This window comes from Mobula hypostoma, chromosome 1 (genome assembly GCF_963921235.1).
Source record: "Mobula hypostoma chromosome 1, sMobHyp1.1, whole genome shotgun sequence".
In the NCBI taxonomy this organism is placed as follows: Eukaryota; Metazoa; Chordata; class Chondrichthyes; order Myliobatiformes; family Myliobatidae; genus Mobula; species Mobula hypostoma.
Genome location: NC_086097.1, coordinates 168616149 through 168642303, shown reverse-complemented (window position 1 = coordinate 168642303; position 26155 = coordinate 168616149). Strand labels below are relative to the sequence as shown.

At 43.1% G+C, this 26155-nt stretch overlaps 1 protein-coding gene across 6 annotated transcripts in view; it reads left to right on the top strand.

Annotated features, from left to right (window-relative positions):
• The window catches only part of LOC134352285 (protein spire homolog 1-like), a 210149-nt gene that overhangs the window by 72562 nt on the left and 111432 nt on the right, over window positions 1–26155 (top strand). For all 6 annotated transcript variants that reach the window (XM_063059585.1, XM_063059609.1, XM_063059593.1 and 3 more), the window contains one exon: window positions 22406–22636. In XM_063059585.1, coding sequence (XP_062915655.1) covers window positions 22406–22636 — 231 coding nt within the window. The remainder of the gene's footprint in view (window positions 1–22405; window positions 22637–26155) is intronic.

Below are 26155 nucleotides of genomic sequence, written 5' to 3'. Positions count from 1 at the left end.
AAGGCGAATGGTAGGCTGGCATTCATAGCAAGAGGATTCGAGTACAGGAGCAGGGAGGTACTACTGCAGTTGTACAAGGCCTTGGTGAAACCACACCTGGAGTATTGTGTTCGGTTTTAGGCCCCTAATCTGAGGAAAGACATCCTTGCCATAGAGGGAGTACAAAGAAGGTTCACCAGATTGATTCCTGGGATGGCAGGACTTTCATATAAAGAAAGACTGGATCGACTAGGCTTATACTCCCTGGAATTTAGAAGATTGAGGGGGGGATCTTATTGAAACGTGTAAAATTCTAAAAGGATTGGACAGGCTAGATGCCTGTTCCCGATGTTGGGGAAGTCCAGAACGAGGGGTCACAGTTTAAGGATAAAGGGGAAGCCTTTTAGGACCGAGATGAGGAAAAACTTCTTCACACAGAGAGTGGTGAATCTGTGGAATTCTCTGCCACAGGAAACAGTTGAGGCCAGTTCATTGGCTATACTTAAGAGGGAGTTAGATATGACCCTTGTGGTTAAAGTGATCCGGGGGTATGGAGAGAAGGCAGGTACAGGGTTCTGAGTTCGATGATCAGCCATGATCATACTGAATGGCGGTGCAGGCTCGAAGGGAGGAATGGCCTACTCCTGCACCTATTTTCTATGTTTCTATGAATGTTCATGCAATGGGATTCAGTGATGACTTGAGGGCCTGAGTTCTAGGGAGAGACTGGGCAGTTTAGGTCTTTATTCCTTTGAATGTAGGAGACTGAGGTTTTAGTGCAAACTCACTAATCGGACCTCTTACATTCTCATCTCATTTATTTATATTTCAAATAACAAAGGCCCCAGTACTAATCCCTGTCGTTCACCACTTGTTACAGATTTGCAGGCAGTATGGTATTCACTGCTACCCTCATTGGGTCCTGAGGATCTCTTGTGCATACTGTGCAGGACCTTGTCAAAAAACTTTTTGAAGTTCTCATAAACCACATTTACTGCTTTGCTGTCATCCAATTCACTTCAAAACAATTCAATCAGATTTCTGAGATACAATTCCTCCTGCACAAAACCATTCTGTATCCTCCGAATCGTTGCCCAGCTTTCCAAATGAGCATAAATCCTGTCCCTCAGAACCTTCTCTATGAGTGCCACTGATATAGGTTGCACGGGCCTCTAGTTTCCAGGCTCATCCCTGTTGCCCTCTTTTGAACAAGAGTTTGATTTTATCAATCCCCAATCTTCTGGTCCCTCACCCATGATGTAGTAGTCTCTTACAGAACCCCAGCAATCTCCTCCCTTGTTTCCCTGCGGTAGATTTGGATATTTATCCACCCTAATGTGCTCCAGTATTCCTAGCATTTCCTCCTTCCTGATACAGTCATACTCCAGAATATCAGCCTCTCCCTTTCTCAACTCTCCAGCATCCATGCCCTTCCTCTGGCAAATAACAGATGAGAAATATTTATTTATAATCTCGCTTGTATTTCCTGGCTCTACACATGGATACCTTCAGAGGCCTAAGAAGGAATCTTCTTGTTCCCTAGCTACTTTCTTACTTCTAATATACTTATAAAAGGTTTTAGATTCTCATTAATCCTCCTTGCCACAGTGATTTTATGGCCTGTTTTGGTCCACCTAATTTATTTCTTGTTTTCTCCCATATCCCCTATAAACCCCTACAGGAGAGTACCAATTAAGTCCAATAAAGAAAGCGGACAAAATCACTTTACCCGGAGAATTGGCTGAATAGGGAACTCCCCACCTTGGAGATGTGGAGCGGTGGGAGAGCGAAGTGAATATTAGGTGGGAAGGACAAATCGTAGAAATGTTCCGGCTTGAATGGAGACCATTCACCCCTCCTTGGCTGATTGGCCTACAAGCTGTTCTTTCCCCACTGCTTTGTAATGTACACATGATCCAATTATCTGTTAAAAGCTCCCTTTCAGACTGTGCATTTCAAATCATAACTGCATGAAAATAATTTTTTTCGTATATCCATTTGGTTCTATTAATAGTGACTGTAAATCTAGATCCCTAAGCAGAGTGGTGTGCTCTGTTTAGTCCCTTTTGTAGTTTTGAAAACTTTTTTTAACTAATCACTTGAGAAAGGTAGCTTGGGAGGCTTAAACAGCAAAAGGGCTTTCTGAGTATGAACACATAACTGGAACATTTTATTACTGAGGAGCGTGATCTATGGAGTTATCGTGCTGTGGTCTAATAATGAAGATCTAGAAGTTCCTTGACTAAATGGTTATAAGAGCAGAGAGACTTGGACTAGTGAGCTACAAATATAATTGTGAATCCCACCACAGTAACTGGGGAGTCTCAATTAACCAAAAGAAGCCTGGAACAAGATTGTTTAGTTTGACAATGAACTTGGTTGGCCAATTGCACATTTGTTTAAGTCCAATGAAAGACAAAGTTCTATAGATGCACAGTGGGAAGCATCCTGCCTGGTTTCACCTTGACCTGATACGGAAGCACCAATGCACAGAAATGGAAAAGTCAACAAGAAGTGGTGGATACGGCCCAGTCCATCACAGGCAAAGCCCTCTCCATCGCTGAGTACAGTTATAAGGAGCGCTGCCACAAGAAGGCAGCATCCATCATCAAAGACCTCCATCATCCAGGCCATGCTCCCTTCTTGCTACTACCAGCGGGCAGGAAGTGCCCACACCACCAGGATCGGAAACAGTTATTACCCTACAACCATCAAGCTCCTGGACTAGTGTGGATAATGCTGAACCTACTTAATAGTCTAATGAGTCACTCTAAAGCACTCTACAACTCAGTATTGTTTATTAACATTTTCCACTGTTTGCACAATTTGTCTTTCGCAGTTTTTTATAGTTATTTTTGTTATAGTTTTTCATAAATTCAATTGTATTTCTTTATTTTCCTGTAAATGCCTGCAAAAAAGGAATCTCAAGGTAGAATATGGTGACCTATATGTACTGTGGTAATAAATTTACCTTGCACTTTGAACCTTGTTCATTACAGCTTCCTCAGTGCCATTTTAATTTGGGGTTGACAATAAAATGCTGCTGTACCAATGGTTACACTGATGCACAAATAAAAAATGTAGTTTTGTGATTTACAACGATTTGCTTCTTATCCCTTGCAATTGCAAAGTTGAGCTGTCCTGAGCTTCTATACAGTTTGATTATTCAGGTCCAATGTGCAATGTTGTTCCAGCACAGCATTGCACTTCGGACCTGTATAATCAGACACAAGTAATACTAATCCAGTTTTGAAGAACATGGGAGGACACTGTGGCAGAGCCAGTAGAGAGTTGTTGTCTCAGATCGCAGCAACCAGTTCAGTCCTGATCGTGCGTGTGCATGTGTGTGTGTGGAGGTTATATTTTACCTGATACCACATCGATTTTTTTTCCTCTGGTCGCTCTGGTTTCCACCCATTTCCCAAAAATGGGCAGGTTGGCGCGTTAATTGCCCACTGTAAATTGCTTCTCGGGTACTGGTGAGTGGAAGAATCTGGGACGGGTGGATGAGGATGTGGGGAGGATGACCTACGTTGCTGTCGTGGAAGCTCCACTGCACAGGTTCGAAAGAGACTGCAGAGGGTTGTAGACTCAGTCGGTCCATCATGGGCACAGCCCTCCTCACCAATGAGCACATCTTCCAAAGGCAGTGTCTCACAAGAAAGTGGCATCCATCATTAAAGACCCTCACCATCTGGGACATGCCCTCCTCTCTTTACTACCACCAGGGAGGAGGTACAGGAGCCTGAAGACACACACTCAATGTTTTAGGAACATCTTTCCTCTCTGCTATCTGATTTCTGATTTCTGAACGGTCCATTTTTAGTGCAAAGTGATCAATCGTGTTACTATACAGAGGTAGTGAAAAGGGTTGTGCAAGTTCATTTGAGAACTGAACAGTTGAAGGGAAGTAGCTGTTCCTGACCCTGGTTGTGTGAGATTTCAGGCTCTTCTGGCTCCCTCTTGATTGTAGCAGCAAGAAAACCTTCTCATTTCTTGATCTAATGCACCTGTCACACCTCAAAAACTTTTCCAGTATCTTTTTAAATTCACAGCCTTGAGATAGAGGAGGTGGAATCATTTGGTGAGAAATGATTTTCTTTGCACTTCTTCATTCCTTTCAGTAATTAATTCTTTTCCCGGATATTGCTGCCATGTTTTAAAGAGAAGCATCTTCCTATTGACCTCATAGTTGCATTCACTAATTACCTCTCCCCTTCATAAACTGTTCTGCAGACAACCTCAGTCCACCCAGTCTGTCCTCCTCACCAGCCTTCTCCAACACTGGCAACATTTGCTCCAATGTCATCAGATTCATATCCTGTGCAGAGCTAAGTGAGTGTTCTGGGGTTTGGGGAAGGGAAGTAGTTCAGTTGAAATGATACAATCAGACCTTTGGAAGAGCCACTCCCGTAGGCCAGGGCTGAGGAGTGATGTGTTGAATAGCTGATTAGGTAGGGCAAATAGCCACTGATAGAAGAGGCTTTGAGTTCAATTCCAGTATTGTCATTGGCTTATTATTGTCATGTACCAAAATACAGTGAAATGTTTGTTTGCGCACTGTTCATACAGATCAAGTTATACAGGGCATTGAACAAAACAAGGTAAAACAATAACTATGCAGAATAACGTGTAAAAGCTAACGACAAAGTGCAGCAAATCACTTCAGGTTCTCCAGTTTCTGTTCATTTCCTCCCTCCCTCCCTCACTCTTTTTTCCATACCTCATTCTGGTTACTCTCTTAATCCTCTCTTCTCAGGTGTTCATCACCTCCCTCTTGTTCCCCTCCTGCTTCCCTTCCTTAAATGGTCCACTGTTTTCTTTCTTCAGCCCTTTATCTCCTCTACCTATGCTCCCACCCGCCCATGTTCCCCCTCACCTGATCTCACCTTTAACCTAACAGTGCGTGCTCTTTCCCCCTCCTCCTATCTTCTTATTCTGGCCTCTGTGTTATTCATTTCCAGTCCTAATGGTGGGTCTTGGCTCAAAACATTGTCTGTTTATTCCTCTCCATGGATGCTGCCTGACTTGCTGAGTTCCCTTAGTATTTTGTGTGTGCTGTGAGAGAAAGTTCAGTGCCGATAAACTATAAAGTGCAAGATCATAACGAGGTAGACTATGAGGTCAAGAGTCCATCTTATCATAAAGCAGTCCATTCGAGCGTCTGATGACAGTGGGATAGAAGCAGTTTTTGGGCCTATGGATACATTTTCTTATCCTTTTGTATCTTGTGCTTGTTGGGAAAGGGGAGATGAGAGAATGTCTGTGGTGGGGTCTTTAATTATGCTGGCTGCTTTATTAAGGCGCTAAAAAGTGTACAGAGTCCACAGAGGGGAGGCTTGTTTCTGTGATGTGCTGGATAGGATGCTTTTTGTGGTGGGGGAACTTGGAGGGAAAGCCTCTTCACACAGAGGGAGATGCACAGGACTGTAGTTCCTGGAGTCTGGAGCAACAATCAATCTGCTGGAAGTCTCACAGATGCTGCTCGACCTGCTGAGCTCTTGCAGTGGGTTATTGCTATTCATGCATGTATAACTACTCAGTGCATGAATATAATGGATGGATCTCTGGAGAAATTGGATGGGGAGAAAGAAATTAATAGATGCACCGGCATAGAGGAGGCAGAACAATTCAGACAGCTGACCTGTTTTGCTTCTGTTAATTTGATGTAATTCTGTGTGGCATCTCATTTTGCCCAGAGCTACGGTGGAACAGGGTGACCTCCTGTAGAGAGCTGAAGACAGTGTTTGCTTCATTCTTAATGAATGGAATGCTCTCTCCGGCCCTGCAGACAATACTGCCTGAGCAAATCTACTCACACCAATATCCTTTAATAAATCTTTTTCACATTAACGAGGTTAAATAAATGTTTTATGTCTTCCCTAAAGGAGGAAATCAATGAGTAAGACTTTTGTCGAGCTGTCATTGTTTTCCCAAGTGCCAGGATTCATGGAATTCCCTGCAACAGTCAGCAGTCACCCTTGGAGCCTGACTACACAGCTGTATGAACAGGGAAAGGGGGATTTCCATTCGTTTACATTAAATGATACAATATGGAAACAGGCCATTTGGCCCAGTGCATCGACCAGATTCAGAATCAGACTGTTTTGCCCATATTTCCACTAAACCTTACCTATCCATATATCTGTCCAAATCCCTTTAAAATGGTGTAATTGTACCTGCCTCAACCACTTCTCTGGCAACGGTCCACGTTTCCACTACCACCTGTATGGAGAAATTTGAGCCTCTTATATTCCCTTCAACTTTCCCCTCTTGCTTCAAACCTATGCCTTTGAGTTTTAGTCTCCCCAACCCTGGGAACAATACTGTGACAATCTACCCTATCTATGCCCCTCATGATTTTATAAACCCCTATAAAGTCTCCCTTCAGCTTCTTTCACGCCTGGGAAAATGGTCCCAAACATTCCAGTCTCTCCTTATAACTGAAGCCCTTCAGTCTTGGCAACATCCTTGTGAATCTTTCCTGCACCGTGACTCTTCATTTGATGACATCCTTCCTACAAGAACTCCATGCAATATTCCATTTGTGGTCCAACCATTAATGGAGGCGACTGAACCAAGGCCCCTGGACTCCTGTACTGCTCTGGTACTTGGTGCTTCAGCTGACAAAGGCGAGCATGCCATACTCCACTTTCAACACTTGCTTGATCTGTGTTGCTAAGTTAAACATTGTACTGTATCTCAATGTGGTGCTGTTCGATTACACTACAGTACCAGTGGGCAGGGGATGTGAAAGAGATGAGAGGGTCAGAAGACTGACAGCAGTGGGGAAGAAGCAAGAGCCTGCTGACATGTGCTTTCACACTCCCACAACCTACACCACCTAGGACTTACCTTCTCCTCATTATCACCATCAGGGAGGAGATGCCAGAGCTCGAAGACCCGCACTCAATGTTTTAGGACTAACTTCTTCCCCTCTGCCATCAGATGTTTGAATGGTGCACGAACACTACCTCAACATTCCTCTCTTGGACTGTTTATATATATATATATATATTTTGTAAATTATAGTCATTTTTAAGTCGTGTACTGTACTGCCTCAAAATGCCAAATTTCATGATAAAATTCAAAGTAAATTTTATTCTCAAATCACATGTATGTCATCATTTACAATGCTGAGATTCACCTTCTTGTAGGCATACTCAATAAATCCGGTAACCACAATACAGTCAATGAAAAACAATCAATGTTGGACAACCAGTTTGCAAAGGACAACAAACTGAGCAAATACAAAAAGAAAGAAATATTGGTAATAATAATAAATATAGAGAACATGAGATGAAGATTCCTTGAAAGTGAGTCCATAAGTGGCTTTAGTACTCGGCCAGGTACCCCATCGGGTCTGGATGCTCTCTGTGGGTTCACTCTCCTGAAGGTGGCTAACACATCGGCCCTAAAAATTGAAATCACAGGATCATTGGGGGCTGTGGGAGTTCGTGTTGGTTCCTCCGTGTTTTGATGGTCAAAACGAGCAGAAGTTCATCTGGAAGCAAAGCCCCATTGTTGCCTTTGTTGCTTGATTTTACTTTGTAAGAGGTGATATACTCGAGCCCTGCCACAACTGTCAAGCATCCTTCATTGATTCAACTTTAGTCCAGAATTGCAACTTTACCCATGACATGGCTTTCCAGAGATCTTAGCTGGACCTCTTGTAACTTACTTGGTCACCAGATTTGACTGCCTCTGACCTGGCCCTCAGCAGATTGTGGATCTCATGGTTCATCCAGAGTTTCTGGTTGGGGAAGACTCCAAACGATTTTATGGGGACACATTCATCTACAACTGTTTATATAAAGTCTGTGACAACTGTGGTTTATTCACTGAGATCCACAGATGAGTGCTCGATCACACCCCTATCCATCAACTCAAAATAACCCTGTAGCCTCTACTCTACCTCCTGAGACCATCTCTTTGTCCTAATGACTGGAGCCTTGCCTGTATGCAGGTAGAGAAGGACAGCCAAGTGATTAGATTTCCGAAAGTGCAATCTGAGCATGGATTGGTAGGCATTCCTTATCTTGGTATAGCGGTGATCTAGTGTATTACAGGTTATATGCTGATGGTAATTGGGAAGGGGTTTCTTCAAACAAGTCTGATTGAAATCCCTGCCTGTGATATGAAATGTGTCGAGGTGGATTGTTTCTTGTTTAGTTTCTGCATTATGCAGTATCTCAAAGCGCTTGATCATAGTCTGTCACTGATGGTATGTAAACTGTGGTCAGGATCACGGAGGAAACCTCCCTTGGTAAATAGGATAGATGGCTTGTGACTGTTAAGTGTTCAAGGTGGGGGGAACACAAGACTGACAAAGCCACCACACCGCAACACCACTGAAAGTTTATCATGAAACACACACCTCCACCTTATGTCTTTTCAAATCAGCAGCTGTCAGTGATGTCAGATGTATGTCAGTGATAATAAACCTGATAATAAATTTATTTTGAACTTTGAACTTGTGTATCAGCCTCTACCACCACCCCTGAAAGTTCTTCCCAAGCGTCTGCCACACAGTTTAATAAAGCCTACCTCTGACATCTCTTCTAAACTTTCTTCCACTCACTTTGAAAGAATGTCCTCTGGTTTTAGTTATTCTTGCCCATGGAAAAAAAAAGCACCGGTTGTCCACTCTATCTATGCCTCTTATCATCTTAGTTCTTGTGGATCTGCAAAGATTCTGATTAACAATTAATCCTATTATCAATGCAGTTTAGTGATCAGTGTGAAATTGAACAGCTGCTGTCTGTAAGGAGTTTGCACGTTCCCCTGTGACCGAGTGGGTTTTCTCTGGCTGCTCCGGTTTCCTCCCACATTCCAAAGACATACAGGATAGTAGGTTAATTGGTCACATGGTATAACTGGGTGACACGGGCTCATTGGGCCCAAAGGGCCTGTTACCGTGCTATATCTCGAAAATTTAGTGCTTCAGTTAACAACCTCCATGATAGTGACCAGCTGAAGAGGCTAAAGGACTTATTGAAGATTATGAAGAATACCTTAAGCCAAATTTTGCTTACACATCATTTACTGTAGCTACATATCATATCCACTGAGAAGAATTATTCCTAACCAGAGCTTGAGCACCAAACCCTTGGGGTTTTGGAAGGTGATTTTTACTTTAGTTAATTATCAATTAGTCCTAGTATTGTGTGTTAGGCATGAAATCAACCCCCCCTTCCCCACCAAAATGCTGATGCTGGAAATCTGAAGTAAAAACAGAAGGAGCTGGTCAGTTAAAGTTTTGGGTTTGTGACCTTGAAGATATGAAGCAAGGTAGTTTTCAGTAAGGTAGAAGGTGAGGGAGTGATGTGTAGAACAAATGGAATGTCTGTGATAGGACGAGTTGAACTGACTTGTTGGTAGTTACTAGCTTTTAGCTTCATATAATGTATTGTTAATTGAAAACTAGAGATCAGCCTGGCAGGCCAAACTTAGACAGATAAAATTAGATAAAGTAGTCTAAGATGATATTTTACAAAATGGAAATGCTGGAAACTCTACTGAATTTTCTCTTTTTGTTTTTACAGTGTTTTGAGCAGGTATGTTTTTCAAGCAGCATCTTGAGCTGCTCTTACCATTATAACCTCAAGTTTTTAAAGCTGTCTTCTGTTCAGCCTGTGCCCAGTGATCTCCTGATATCGGATCTTTTAAATGACTTGTTTTCTCTTTTTGGTCCTGTGTCCAGTCTTTGGCCAACTTGTTATTGGGTAATATAGCACTGAAACAGGCCTTTCAGCCCAACTCATCAATGCTAACCCTAGTGCCACCTTGTGCTAGTTTTGTTTGCTTGCATACGACCTATATCCCTCTAAACCTCTCTGTTAACCTGCTTAAATGTATTTTAAACATCTCAATTGTAACCACCTCTACGACTTCCTCTTGCAGGTTGTTTCACATACTCATCACCTTGGACAATGTTGCCCTTTGGACCCATTCTAAATATTTCCCTACTTACCCTAAAATTAGGAGATTAGATTTACAGGAGATTCTGGAAGTAAGACTATGATGATACACTTTATTTGTACTCTTTATGATTTTATAAACCTCTGAGGTCACTCCTTGGTCTCCTTTGCTGTAGGCAACCGTCCCAGTCTGCTGAAGTCATCCAGTCCCGGCAATATCCTTTTGAATCTTTTCTGCATTCTCTCTAAAGAAGCTTGCCCTCACTCCTCACTCCAAGCAGGATTTTGTGTGCATTACATCCCAGTGTTTGGAAGAATAAACCAGCTGAATTTCAAGTACATCTGAGGTCACGGGGATAGGTTGTGCCTTATTCATACCAGAGTCAACAGAACAAGCTGGGGAAACGGATGCAAATACCATTTTGGTTTAAAGTTTGCATGATTTGTCTTCAAAAGCCAAAGTAACTTCTAAGAGTGCTCAGTCTTGGCTTGGTCACTCTCCCCATGCTCTCACCCTTTAAGTGATCCTATGTTCGGTCAGGTGATTTAGTTTACAACAGGCTTTATATTAAAGGAGAAGGAAGTATGGCAGGGTAGAACCTCACCAGTGAAAAGTAACATTGAGTTAAACTGGTTTCAACCAGGGCTGCTTATTTTGTGACTTTATACTATTATAGTACAAAATATAATATTGCATTGCAGAGAAAGTGGCGTGTAGGTAGACAAATAAGATGCAGGGAGTAAGACAAGGTAGGTTGGGAGGTTGAGAGTTTAACATACGAGAGGCCCGTACAAGAATCTCATAGCTGGGATAGAAAAAGCCCTCGACATGCTGTCAAGCTTTTGTATAATTGGGAGAGGCTGGGATGGGGGAGGGGGTTCCTCGATTACAATGGCAGCTTTCCCAAGGCAACGGGAAGTGTAGGTGGAGTTAATGGAGGGATAGCTTGTTTTCCTGACAGATTGGGCTGTGTTCACAAATCCCTGCAAATTCTTGTGGCGTTGGGTAGAGCAGTTGCCATGCCAAGCTGTGATGATTCCAGACAGGATGCTTTTTATGGTGCATTGGTAAAAACTGGGAAGAGTGTGGGGAGCCCTGTCTATGTTGTTTGACTCCATGAATAAAACATTGCATAGGAATGTGGCCAAGCCCATCTTTGGCATCACTGGGGAAAGGTAGAAATTAGTTGGGGAGCCCTCTGTGGTGTACTCTTCCTGTGGAACAGTATTATCCCAACCCCTACTGATCTCAGCTCCCTCACCTCCCCTATCACCCCTTGGTTCCAGCAGTAATTATCAAATCCAGGAATACAACCCTGAACACTGGCTTCCTGTGCAAATCTTTCAACCTCCCTGATGGATCCTGGGGCCTGTGATTCTTTGTGCCCTGCGTGGTGTCAGCACACCACGTATGAAGTATGTTTATAGGCCATTAGCCTTGTGTCTGTGCATCAACAAGACCTGGGTTTTCTGTCAACATTATCATCTGCCAGTCAGGGTCAAACACTTGATTCATTCTTATATCTTGGGAGCCACCACTTGGTGAAGGCAGGCATCAGTAATGAAGTGAACTATCACCTTTGATACACCAGCACAGACTTTGGCTGATTGTGGAAGAGGGTGTTTGAAGATGAGACACCACACCTTGTACAAAACTCATGGTCTACAGGGCCACAAGCTGCTCTGGCTGTTGCTGTGTCTGGCACAGATTTGGCCCATACCCTCGCTCCTGCACTGTCACGGTCACAGAATATGTTAGGTGGGCACGTGAGTTTATGGAGAATGGAAGGATATCGGAATCAGAATCAGGTTTATTATCACCGGCATGTGACGTGAAATTTGTTAACAGCAGCAGCAGTTCAATGCAATACGTAATATGGAAGAGAAAAAAAATAAGTAAATCAATTATGGTATACATATATTGAATAGATTAAAAATGTGCAAAAACAGAAAAACAAGTGAGATAGTGTCCAAGGGTTCAATGTCCTTTAAGAAATCAGATGGCAGAGGGGAAGAAGCTGTTCATGAATCACTGAGTGTGTGCCTTCAGGCTTCTGTATCTCCTCCCTGATGGTAACAGTGAGAAAAGGGCATGCCCTGGATGCTGGAGGTCTTTAATAATGGACGCTGCCTTCTGAGACACTGCTACTTGAAGATGTCCTGGGTACTTTATAGGCTCGTATTCAATATGGAGCCGACTAAGTTTACAACCCTCTGCAGCTTCTTTCGGTCCTGTGCAGTAGCCCCTCCATACGAGACAGTGATGCAGCCTGTCAGAATGCTCTCCACGGTACAACTATAGGAGTTTTTGAGTGTATTTGTTAGATCATGTACAGGCAAAAGAGGTGTAGTTTAATTTGGGATCATGCTTGGCACTGACATTGTGGGCTGAAATGGCCCATTCCTGTACGTCACTGTTACAAGTTCTGTGTATAATCAGCCATGAAGCAAATGGGGTTGCTTAACGACACAAGATGCAAGTTATAGAATCACAGAACACTACAGCATAGAAACAGGCTCTTCAGCTCATCTAGTTTGTGCTGGTTTGGTTCCAAATACCTGAACCTGGACCATAGTCTTCCATATCTCTTCCATCCACGTACCTACCCAAACTTCTCTGAAATGTTACAATTGAAGCTACATCTACCACTTCTGCTGGCAGCTCACTCCATACTCCCACCACCCTCTGAGTGAAGAAGTTTCCTTCCAGACTCCCCTTAAATATTTCACCTTTCACCCAAATCTATCAGCTCTATTCTCATCCAGCTTGAGCAGAGAAAGCCTGCAAGCAGTCACCCTATCCATACTCTTCCTAATTTTGTATGCATCTATAAGATACCCGCTCATTCTCCTGCACTGCAGAGAATAAAGTCCTAACCTATTCAATCTTTCCCTGTCACTGATGTCCTCAAGTTTTAGTAACAGCCATTTCTTTTCACTCTTGAAGGTTGATATCTTTCCTGTTGGTAGGTGACCAGAATTGCACTAAATTCGGCCCCACCAGTGCCAACCAAATATAAATCCAGCCATACAAAATAGTGTTACTCTGGAGCCATGCTGGAGTACTGCAAAACACAATCCAACAGTTATACACAGAGCAAGGCACATATAGCACATATAAGATTTCAGTAAAATACAATCACACAAAAAAATATAGTCCTAGTCCCCGAGTCTATGAATGTTGGAGCAGTCTGCAATTAAACAATATAGTTTTGTCTTCTGAGTGAACACTGGTAGGGGAGGGGGTCGTGGTTGGGGTGGCAGCACTGACTCTAGTCTTTGCAGACGCCTGCCCCTGGGCAGCTGAAACTAGGCAACATGGTGGCTTGAGGCCTGGACTTTGCTGCAGCTGAGGTCACACAGCTCCCCTGCCGGCCGCCAATAAACCAGTGAATTGGGTTTGCAGTGTTCTGCACCACTAATGTCCAACAGGGTCTTGGAATCACAAGAAAAGCGACTTAGGCAATCACTCGCTGTTAGACTGCAAACCTCCCTTGTGTTCCAACACCTCTCTGTTCCAGGCAACCTGACGGTCCGCACCAAGTCCAGCTCCTATGGTTTCTCTGCCAGTGAGCAACTCGCTGATGGGGCATACCTGCAGTATTTGAAGTTCTTAATGTCCAGCAGGGTCTTACAATCATAAAAAAAAGTCTAAAGAAAGCAATAACACCTTTGGCTGTCCACTTAGAAGCTGCTGCATCTGAGCATGCTGCCATCTTACCAGAGCATCTTATACAACTTCAATGTAAGAATCCAGCTTAATGCCTTGATTTATGAAGGCCAGAGTGCGAAAAGCTCTCTTTAGAAGCCTATCTACCTGTGATACCACTTTCAAGAAATCATGAAACTGTATTCCCAGGTCCCTTCATTCTACCACACACTCCAGTGTCCTACTTCACTATAAGTCCTACCCTGGTTTGTCCTGCCAGAAGTGCAACACCTCACACTTGTCTGCTTTGAACTCCATCTGTCTTATTTTCAACTCTTTTCCCCAGCGGGCTCAAATCACTCAGTAAGCTTTGTTAGCCGCCTTTGCTATGTGTCAGACCCCAAGTCTGGGAAAAGAAATTTGAGGGTCAGCAGAGCTGAAGGAAATTACAGAGGTGGAATGGAAACACTAAAAGATGAGGATGAGAAGTGGGAAGTGGAGAAGCGGGGAGACCAGGATCAGTGTCAGTCAGGAAATGCAGAATTTCCTCCACTCTTGCTCATCATTTCGGCAAAGCATTTGCTCTCTGAAGTGTGAACACTATTGTTTGATGACATTTGATGAAGCACGGCAGGTGAACCAGTTTTATCACTAGGACATCTGTAATATAAACAAGCTGGTTTTTCAGGATTGTTTTGATTTTTTTTGCATTGTGAAATTTTCTAATACTTTTATAAGCATTATATGTGGTATGCAGGCTAATACAGTACACTCCCCTTCCATAATTTTAAGTATTTATTTGTATTTCTTTATTTCTTCTAAAGTATACTGGCTACCTTTCCACACTATTTTGGAAACTGGAAACCCCAAAACTTATTCTTCAGGTAATATTCAGGCATCTTTGCACCACATTCCCCCCAAAGCTGAGGGAAGAGCCACCAGTTTGTTGGGAAGTTCTGTGCAACTGAAAACGGAGGACTGGGGGGGCACTGAGACCAGGATGATTAGGCATGTGGTACTGGGTGTGACCTTGGTACAGGGAGGGTGAGTGGGTTGGTGCTGTTTATGGAGCTGGGAGGAGTGTCCACGTGGAGCCCCACCCAAAATGGATCCCAATCCAGTCTTGCATTGGGAGTACCTGACTTTCATGGGAATAACCGGAAACTGAGACCCCCAGGACAGTTTAGTCTAAGTTGTCTTGAAAAAAAAAATCCATCATGACCGCAGGTTGTGCATAACACATTGGTGAGTGCAGTTGAGATGCCGTCGACTCATGGTGACCCTTTGGATAGCGTAGTTGTCCATAGGGTTTTCGTGGCAAAATACAGAAGTAGATTACCAGGCTTTTCTTCTGCGCAGATACTACTGCTTCCCAGTTTGGGACCTGTCTGGATTCAAACTCATGACCATTCGCCTTGAGGTCCAGTGTTGATGCCACTACACCACCAGCCAGACGGCATAGAACAGAACAATATAGAAACCGGCCCTTCGGCCCACTATCTCTGCACCAAACATAATGCTAACTTAAACTAATCTCTTCTGCTTGCACATGATCCATATCCCAGTTCCTGTCTGAAAGCCTCTTCATGTTAATGTTTCTGGAGTGGTGCAAAATAATCTGAAAATAGTTATCCTTGCATTTTGCTTTGGAGAACATAAATCCATTTTCTTTTTTTTTGGCGTGTGCCTGCGTGCGTGCGAGTCTGTACATGTGCGTCTGCGTGCGTCCGTGATGATGTCTTTTTCATGGCTTTTACAGGTCGCAGAGCGAGACTGTGTGGCGCGCCTTTCCTCACACTCACAGAGACATTTTCACAGTATTTTTCCCTTTTATTTTATGAGGTCAGGTTGAGATCTCGACACTCAACCTGGCATGAATGGAAAGCGTACTTGGAACCAGACCCGACTGGTTTCGAAGCGGGAACCTCCGCTCCCAGGTTTGGCGCTGATGTCATTGCGCCACCAGCCAGCCCCGTAAATCCAATTTTAAACATGTAACACTGGAGAAAGTATCAAAATATTCTGGGATTTCTAGCCCATCCTTCTTCACTCCATGATAGAGGGAGGAATATTTGGAAATCCATCTGCCACCAATTCAATCACTCTGTTAATCCATCATCAATGCCCTTTATTTAATTTTAAGCTGTCATCTCGGGGATTTACGATGCCATCAATCTTTGTATAATTGAAAACCTGGGTATCTGGTTGACTCTTGCATTAACTATGTTAGTGATAAATGTAGTGGACAAGTGAGACCCAAGCAGAAATCCTCTTGTGACAAACCAGTGTTTGTGTCCTACAAGGTCATCTAGATACCCCCTACTGGATGCCTACTTTTACCTGCCACCTAACTGATCTCCTCAGTACATGAGTTTCAGATTTAGGCAGCTGTCTTGTAGATGGAACTTTATCATGTACCTTATATGTGTCTGTATATACCTGTGATTCCAAATCCAGGGTAATGTGGTTGGCATTTTACTGCTTTAGATTGTTCTGCATGTTGTCATGTACGACTTCGAATAAATGCAGGTTCTTTCTCTCACAATTAGAAAGTTGTTGACTACAAATTGTGACATAATTATTCCTAGAAACGGTGGTGGTGATTGACTAATTGCGGAGTATTCAATGCTGACAATCGCAATGTTATAAATGATTCAAATGCATTTCAAGCATATCGTTTGCATTGAAATTATTCTCCATATATTCTTCGCTTCTGATAAATTTACCCTTCTTATAATGTCATACATGCAGAAACAGGCTTTGTCAGCCCAATCTGTCCATGTATACTGTGGACTATCCAGGCTAATCCCATTTCCCACATTAGACCTGTATTCCTTTACTACTTTCCTACCTAAGTACCTGTCCAAATACTTTGTAAACATTTGTAATTGGATCTGGATCTGCCTGTACCACAGTGAACACAGTACTGTAGAGACACAAGGCGATGTCACAAAAAGAAGTTTCTGTAATTTTTTTCTCTCTATTCATTTCCGTCTTTCCTTTATGCAGATTGGCTGAGATGTTGAATTTCCTCTGTTTTTGGGGACCCTAAACTAGCACCATGTTTTGTGTCGTTGTCTAAATGGGGACCCCTGAAAAATTCTGAAATGGCCAAAAAAAATTGACACATTGTTAAGGTGGTTCACACACAGAAGCACTCACTAAAGCAAATCTGTACCATTCCCTGATTGGTCCAGGCTCCAAATGGTCATGAGTTTATTATTGTTAAATGTACCAAAATAGCATGAAAAGCTTTGTTTTGTATGCCACCCAAACAGAGCATTTCATACAGAAGAACATTCAAGTACTAGCGAAAGGAAAACAATGACCGAATTCAGAATACAGTTACAGAGACAGCGTAGTACAGTCGGACAAATAAGGTTCAAGGGCCATGACAGGGTAGACTGTGTGATCAAGGGCAAGTATGCGGTGCAGTGATCTGAGACAGGCATTGAGGCTCAGTCATTAAAGGCACACTCCTTTTGTAGATTGAACCCCAATGCCATGGCAGCAGGAGGTCCTGATATCTCTCCTGTTCAGAGGTGACCAGAACTGCACACGGTACTCTAAATTCGGCCTCATCAACAACATGTTCAAGTTCAGGTTTAATGGCACCCAGCAAGGAATCGACAGGTATGATACTGATGCCTTCTCTATCATTGCGGGAGATTTCAACCAGGTCAGCTTGAAGAAGTCTCTGAACTACCACCAACGCATCTACTGTGGAACCAGAGGAGCCAGCACACTTGACCACTGCACCAAGATGGTATGGTCAAGGGAAACAGAGAAGTGCTTACAGGGCTGCTTTGAGTCAGTGGACTGGACAATATTCAGGGATTCATCTTCAAGTCTGAATGAAAAGGCCACAGTTTCACCAACTTCATCAAAACCTCTGTGGATGAGTGTTTGCCTTTGGAAAAAATCCCAGATGTACCCAAACCAAAAGCTGTGGACAAACCAGGAGATTCATAATCTGCTTAGGTATTCAAAACCAGAGATCCCTATACAGGAAGTCCAGGTACAACCTACAGAAGTCTATCTTAAGAGTGAAAAGAACCATTTCAATTGCAGTTAATAATGCAATCGGATGCACGCCAGCTCTGGCATTTTTTGCAGGCCATTACTTTCTACAGAATGAAATCTAACATCATGAATGGCAATGATGAGCTCAGTACCTTTTATACTCGCTTTGAAAAGGAAAATAAAACTACATCTGTGAATTCCGGTAGCATCCAGTGGTCCTGTGATCTGTGTCTCGGAGGCTGATATCAGAACATCTTTCAATAGGGTGAACAGTCACAAGTTGTCAGGCCCTGATGGTGTACCTGGGAGGGCTCTGAAAACATATGCCAACCAACTGGCAGTAGTGTTCAAGGACATCTTCAGTCTCTCACTGCTGCAGTCGGAGGTTTCCACCTGTTTCGGAAGGCTGACGGTTATACCAGTGCCTAAGAAGAGCAGGGTGAGCTGCCTCAGTGACTATCGCCCAGTGGCACTCAGATCTACAGTGATGAAGTGCTTTGAGGGGTTGGTAATGTCAAGAAACAACTCCTGCTTAAGCAAGGGCCACACCGCCATTTGCCTGTCACTAGGTTTACAGCAGATGCAATCTCACTGGCTCTCCACCTGGTCTCAGATCAACTGGATTCAAAAAGGCGGCATCCATCATTAAAGATCCCATCACCCAGGACATGCCCTCTTTTCACGGCTACCATCAAAGAGGAAGGTACAAAAGCTTGAAGACACATACTCAATGTTTCAGAAACATCTTCTTTCCTTCCACCATCAAATTTCTGAATGGACAATGGGCCCATGAACACTTCCTCAGTAATTTTCCCTCTCTTTTCACATTACTTATTTAATTTACAATTTGTATATACTCATTGTAATTTATAGTTTTCATTACTATCTATTACAACGTACTGCTGCTGCATAACAATAATTTTGTGACATATACCAGTGATATTAAACCTTCTTACAATTCTTATTCTGATTCCTGTCATAGCACTCTATCAAACAGAGCAGGGATACATTTGTGTCCTCGCAAGATGTGTCACGGTGAGATGCTCACCTTTGAAGATAAACACAACATCCTCAAGAGGCTAAAGAAGTTTGGCATGACTTCTTTGACCTTCTAGCAACTTTTATAGATGCACCATTCAAGGCCCCTCCTGCCTCAATGGAACAGACTCTGCCCTTAAGCCTGGTGATACGTGCTTTCATGCTTTTGTGTTTTGTGCTTGAAGGGAGAGTAGAGAATGTCCAGGTTGGGTGGGGTCTTTGATTATGTTGGCTACTTTACCGAGGCATTAAGAAGTATATACAGTGTCCATAGAGGGGAGGCTGGTTACTGTGCTATTCCAATCTGTGTCCATAAATCCCTGCAGTTTCTTGCAATCACAGGTCGAACTAAGCTGTGGTGTATCTGGGAAGGATGCATTCTATGGTGCATCTATAAAAATTAATGAGCAAAGGGTATGAGTTTGTGATGATGACCCATGTATGCATAACAATATAGTCAACAGCTACCTAGAGTTGTGGGAGGCTGTGGTCGTGATGAATTCCATTGCCTGATATATCTGTTTGCCACAGTATTTGAATGTAAACTCTGGCAGATGAGTGAATCTGTTACAGGTGATGAAAGTGAGCTGTACAGGAGGATACAGATACAGTGAATTGGTAAGAAAGTGGCAGATGCAATTAGTACAGTCCTATGATCGTACCTGTAAGAAGTTGTTTTCTGTGAAGTTGATAACCAATAGCAGTCAAGGACTAGGGAATTTAGAACAAAGTTTTATCTAGAGAACATAGAGAATGTGAAACTCTACAGAGGAGTCCCAGGGTAATAAAACTATTGCAGTGTTTAAAAGACTTATACTTGGGTACATGGAGAAAAAATGTTTGGAGGGATAAGGGCCAAATGCAGGTTGGTGGGTCTCTTGGTCAATTATGGATGAGTTGGGCGGAAGGACACATTTGCATTCTGCATAACTGATGTTAGTAAGTTTGACAAGGATCCTGGGGAAAGGGTGAACACACAATAACCACGATCTGCTTGTCCCTTCAGTCCGTTCATTCTTCAGTCTGTTTTGATACACAGTCCCTCAAGAAAATTCGCAGAAATAACATTAACTATAATGACTGGAATGCACATCTTAGCAGGCAATACAGTGTGTTGATTCACCCTTCAGTGTGTTATGTAATGAAGCATCGGTAGTAGAGTAATTGAGTAATACAATACAGAAATAACCCCTTCCATCTACCTCATCTGTGCCAACCACAGTGCCGTCCTGAGCTAATTCCTTTTGGCCTATATCCCTCTAAACCTCTCCTATCATGAACCTGCTAAAATATCTTTCTAAATATTTTAGTTCTACTCACCCCTACCACTTCCTCTCACAGGTTGTTCCACATACCCACCATCCTCTTTGTGGAAAAACTTGCCCCTCTGGTCTCCTTTTAAATCATTCCCCTCTCATCTTAAATCACCTTGCAACAATGCTGAATAGTTTTTGATTTCCCCCACCCTGGGAAGTAGACTGACCATCCACTTTATTTACATAGCTCCCGTAAGCTCACCCTTCAGATTCCTTTGCTTCACTGAAAACTCTCCTGGCCTACAGCCTCTCCTTATAAGGCAAGCCCTCCATTTCTGGCAGCTTTCTTATGAATCTTCTGCAACCTCTTGGATAAATCCAGTGGCCTTAAAATCTTTAAATGTCTTAAATGCTTTGGACTCCTCTGACCCCGTAGAGAGAGTGAGATCTGCATTCTTGTCTGGGTAAAACTTTCTCCTGAGTTTGTTAGTGATGGTGTCTTTTACTTCCTAGATTCCTTGTGGACAAGTCCAGCACATCACAGAACCACCCATCCACCTTCATTTCCTGTTTTTTAATGCCCGTGATCCCTCGGTGGGATGTGTTGATTCCTCCTTGAGCTTTCCTTCCCTTTTGTTTCATATACATAGTATTATTTTTTGTCAGAATCTCCAAGAGATGGTACTGTGTCAAATAAAATCAGAGGGAAAAATGCTCTGTTTATGCATCGCACACTGTAGTTTTCCGAGCAGAATTGCAAATGATTTAAACTTTCCTAAAATGTTTACTCATACTGACGGAAAAAAGGGGTCCAATAGTGAAACAAGGTGTGAAACTAGACGGCGTGCATCCCATACCAGGTTTCTGAACCAGTACCTGAGGTCGTAGCAGATTAATTCTGGATCTGACATATGATGAGAGATCCCAGGGTGAAAAGGTCTTTGAACTAAGTGACACAAGGTCAAATGTTGTGAACATTTTGTCCTGTGCAAGGAGATGTTAATCTCCCCAAAACTACTGAGGGGGGGGGGGTGTGAGGGGAGTGAAGTGTCTGAAGGGGTACAGTTAATTGCAGATTTTAGAACTGTAATTAAGCTAAGGGTTATGAAACCAAGGCAGGCAGATGAGTTAATAAACAGATTGGCCACAATCTTAATGGAATGGTGGAAGAGGCAGGAGGTTAATTTGGATAAACATGAGATGTTATAATTTGGGAAGACAAACGAGGGTAGGACTTTCACAGTGAATGGCCAAGCCCAGGGGAGTGTTGTAGAACAGAGGCATCTAGGAGTACAAGGACAAGGTTCATTGCAAGTGATGTTGCAGCTAGACAGTATGTTGAAGAACACTTCAGGCATGCCAGCTTTTCTCAGTCCAGGCACTGAGTACAGGACTTGGGATTTTATGTTTGTAATTGGACAAGATGTTGGCGAGGCTGCATTTGGCATACTGTGTTCGGTTTTTCATTAAGCTGGGAAGAGTGCAGAGGAGATTTGAGAGAATATTGCTGGGAGTCAAGGGTCTATGGAGAGAGGTTGAGCAGGTATAGGAGAATGAGGGGTGATATTGATCCGCGAACTCCTGAACACTACATCGCTGTTCCTCATTTGCACTTTTATTTACTGTTACTGTAGCTTATAATTTGTTATGCCTACACGGTACGCTACCACAAGTCAGTAATGTCAGTGATAATAAGCCTGGTTCCAATTCTGAAGTTGCAGAAGTGTATAAAGTTATGTGGGGTTTAGATGGGATCTTTTTCCACAGAGTTAGGGGATAAGGAACTGGAAGGCATAGGTTTAAGGTGAGAGGGGAGAGATTTAATAGGAACCTGAGGGGCAATATTTTCTCCTAGACAATGATCAGTAAATGGAATGAGTTGCAAGAGGAAGTGGTTGAGGCAGGTATATTAATATTTTAATTGTACTTGGGGCGGGTGGCAGGGGAGCCGTGTGGCCTTGGTCGTGGTGAGGAGTAGGCCTCAGTCGTCGTGTTTTTACAGCTGGCCAGAGAGAGGCGCCAGAGTTGGTGCGGCACAGCACGTAAACTGGAGTCAGTGCTGTGCTGCCCCCAGTGTTCACTCAGCAGAAGACAAGCTGTATTGTGTTCAACTGCAGTCTACTGCAACATTCATGAACTACTCGGTCTTGGACTGCATAATATTTGTGTGACTGTATTTTCCTGATATTTATATGTGCTTGCTATCTTATATGTGCCTTGTGCAATGTGTGACTGTTGGTACTGTTTTTGCATCTTAGCCGCAGTGTTTCGTTGGGCTGTACTCATGTTTGATCTACTGACAATTAAACTTGAGGTTGAACTTGACAGGTACATGGATGGGAAATGTTTATTGAGCATATGGGCCAAATCTTGGCAAAAGAATAGATGGGAACCATGGTCCAGTTGGGCCAAGAATTCTGTTTCTGTATTCTGTGCTGTATGACTCTGAGGTTCAAAATTGCCTCTTCCCCATCAGCTTTGCTTCACAATGGTGTTTTATGTTGCCCTTCTAATCCAGATTTTCCCCCCAATCCTCATAGGTGATCGAATCTGTGGGAATCCTCGTTTATAAGGCCTTGGACTGGGGCCTGAAGGACAATGAAGAACGGGAGCTCAGCCCACCTCTGGAGCACTTGATAGACCGCATGACAAATATCCTGGATGAAGGGCTGACAGCTGAAGGAAGCCTGGATGAAGGGTATGATGGTCAGGACGAAGAGGACGAACAGAAAGAAATTACCACGATAAGGAACTTTAAACATGTGATGATGGTGAGTCCACATTTCAAATGACCCTCTCTTGCTTGACATATTGTAGCTTTTACCTTATGTGATGGACTTTCATTTGTTGGATAAACATGAGAAGTCTCTCATTACACAACACTATCCTGTTTACATTCATGACAAACATGTCCTCTTTTTAAAATAAAATAATGGGTGGCTGTTGTTGGTTGTCAGTAGATTGTCAGTGGGCAATCAGACTCAATGGGAATGGCCTAGATCCTATGTCTTATCAGGCCAGTGGAATAAGGTCTATTATTAACAGCTCCGACATTGGATATCTGCACGAGTGAGGCCATTCTACTGATTATGCTCTGCATGTACCTCTGTTTCATTTAATTCCTTCGATATATCATTGAGATTGTGGTTGCATCATTACAGGAAGGATGTGGAAGACTTGGAGTGGATACAGGTGTGGTTTATATTGTGCTGCCTGGATTCAGAATCAGAATCAGGGTTAATATCACAGGCATGCAGTATGTTGTAAAATTTATTGCTTAGCAGCAGCAGTATATTGCAATACATAATTTTAAAAACTATAAATTACAAGAAGATGTAGTTAGATTAGATTCAACTTTATTGTCATTGTGCTGAGTACAGATACAAAGCCAATGAAATGCAGCTAGCATCTGACCAGAAATGCAAAGAATAGTGTTATTTACAAAATAACTGCGAATAAAAAGTCAGTGCTACAGCACACAAATATAAAAGTACTGAGACAGTACAATATGGGTGCAATACTGCTTAGCGCTGTGATGTGAGGTTCAGCAGGGTCACAGCCTCTGGGAAAAAGCTCTTCCTGTGCCTGCGGGAGTGGAGGCTCCTGTAGCGCCTACCGGATGGGAGGAGAGTAAAGAGTCCATGGTTAGAGTGAGATGCATCCCTGATAATGCTTTTCACCCTGCCCAGGCAGCATTTATGGTAGATGTTCTCAATGGTGGGCAGTTGGGTGCCGATAATCCGCTGGGCAGTTTTCACCACACGCTAGAGTGCTTTGCAGTCTGATACGGGACAATTGCCATCCCACACTGAGATGCAGTTGGTGAGTATGCTCTCAATGGTACAGCGGTAAAAGTCCGTCAGTATCGTGTGTGTGTGTGTGTCTATCTATCTCTATACGTATATAAATAAAAGTAAGTAGTGAGAAAAGAGCAAAAAAAAAGTGAGGTAGTGCACATGGTTCATTGTCCATTCAGAATTCGGATGTTGGAGGGGAAGAACCTGTTCCTGAAATGTTAAGTGTGTATCTTCAGGGTCCTCTACAACCTGTTATAAGAATGATACAGACCAATTTAGTTCTAAGAATGGAGCAAATTAACTTCAGCAAATAGGAACTCAGCACTGACAGATTGTCATGGTGTCACATTTAGAATCGCAGCATGAATGTTTGGGACTTTGGAGCCCCTGAGGGTGGAATTGGAGAACCGAGTGGTTGTTGGTGGGGAGGGTGGTGTGGAGTGAATTCCATGCAGGCGCAAGGGTTAGCCTGAAGAATGAAAACGGTAATTGTCCTCCCTCAGAGGCGTCCCATCCAGAATGTCTGGTGAACACAGGAGCCTCCAACAATCGGTGCCTGTGGGACAACTGATGCGGGTTCAGTGCAGTACTCCACAAAGTGCCTAACCTGGGAGCAGTGGTAACCTGTGTCTCCATGATACAGGAATGTTAGGGTTGCTAGGTGACTAACCATAGACATAGTTGGTCAAATTTCTGCTGCAATGAAAATGTCCATTGTTACATTTTACTCTAAAGAAAATAAATTTTTAAATGTGAAGAAATAAACAATATCCAGTAGAATTTATCTTCTTTTATTCATTCAAGGGATATACCCTTCACAGGCTGAGCCAGCATTTAATTGTCCATCCCATGTTGCCCTTGAGAAGGTGGTGGTGAGTTAACTTCTTGAGCTGCTACAGTCCTTGAGGTGTGGGTCCACCCACACTGCTGTTAGGGAGAGCTGTGCAGAATTTTGACCCAGTGACAGTGAGATGATAGCAATATGGTGTGGGGCTTGGAGGGCAACTTCCAGGTGGAGGCACTCCCCATACTTCTGCTGCCCTTGTTGTTCTAGTCCAGTGGTCCCCAACCACCAGGCCACGGACCGGTACCAGCTGCAAAGCATGTGCTACCAGGCTGCAAGGAAACAATATGATTTGGCGATATGAAATGATATGAGTCAGCTGCACCTTTCCTCATTCCTTGTCAAGCACTATTGAACTTGAACGCACGCGAGGTCATTATTCATGCATCATCCATGTCAGCGCGGGAAGAAGATCAATTCCTCGAGCTTGCAAATGACGGTGGGCTGAAAAGCATGTTTGACATAACATCTCTGCCAGCATTCTGGATCAAAGTCAAGGCTGAATATCCTGAGATAGCCAGGAAAGCACTGAAAACGTTGTTTCCATTTCCAACATATCTCTGCAAAGCGGGGTTTTCTGCAATGAATGCAATGAAAACAAAATTGCGGAATAGACTGGACATAAGGAATCCCCTTCGAGTATCGCAGTCTCTCATCACCCCTCGATAGGACCGTCTTGTTGCAGGGAAACAAGCCTAGGGCTCCCACTGATTCAGCGATATTGGTGTGTTGCAATGATTTTATATGTTCATACGAGGAAAATATGCGCCATGTGTTTAATATCCAAATGTTACTTAAAATGCTGTGATGCTATTGACTTATAAGTGACTTATAATTGACTATATTCATGCGAGGAAAATATGCGCTGTATGTTTAATATTAAATTCATTAGATAAACCCTTTTAGAAACGAAATTGAGTGTATTAGCAACTTATAAGTGACATCACCTATATTCTGGTCGTGATTAACACCCCCCCCCCCCGCCAAAGGGTTGCCAACTGTCCCATATTAGCCGGGACATCCCGTATATTGGGCTAAATTGGTTTTGTCCCATACGGGACCGCCTTTGTCCCATATTTCCCCCGCTAAGGTAGAGCGTTCCTATGAAACCTTTCGTGCTGAAATGGCGTAAAGCGAAGAAGCGATTACCATTAATTTATATGGGAAAATTTTTTGAGCGTTCCCAGACCCAAAAAATAATCTACTAAATCATACCAAATAACACATAAAACCTAAAATAACCCTAACATATCATAAAAGCAGGAATGATATGATAAATACACAGCCTATATATAGTAGAAATAATGTATGTATAGTGTAGTTTCACTGATCAGAATTGCTAAAAACGATTTGTAGAAAAAAATCGGCATGTAATGTATGAGCACGTCACGCATGCGCACACAGGTGCCCGTGCAAGGCTTCATGGTCATGGTAGTCTTTCTTGGGGTAAACACAGAGAGAAAGTTAGCAACCTCCCCTCCCGGTTGGCCAGTCCGCAAGAATATTGTCAATATTAAACCGGTCTGCAGTGCAAAAAAGGTTGGGGACCCCTGTTCTAGTCGGTAGAGGTTGTAGGGTTGTAAGCTGCTGTCTAAAGATTCTAAATCCCTTACTCACTCTTCCTTCAGTTAGTCCTGACGAAGGGTCTC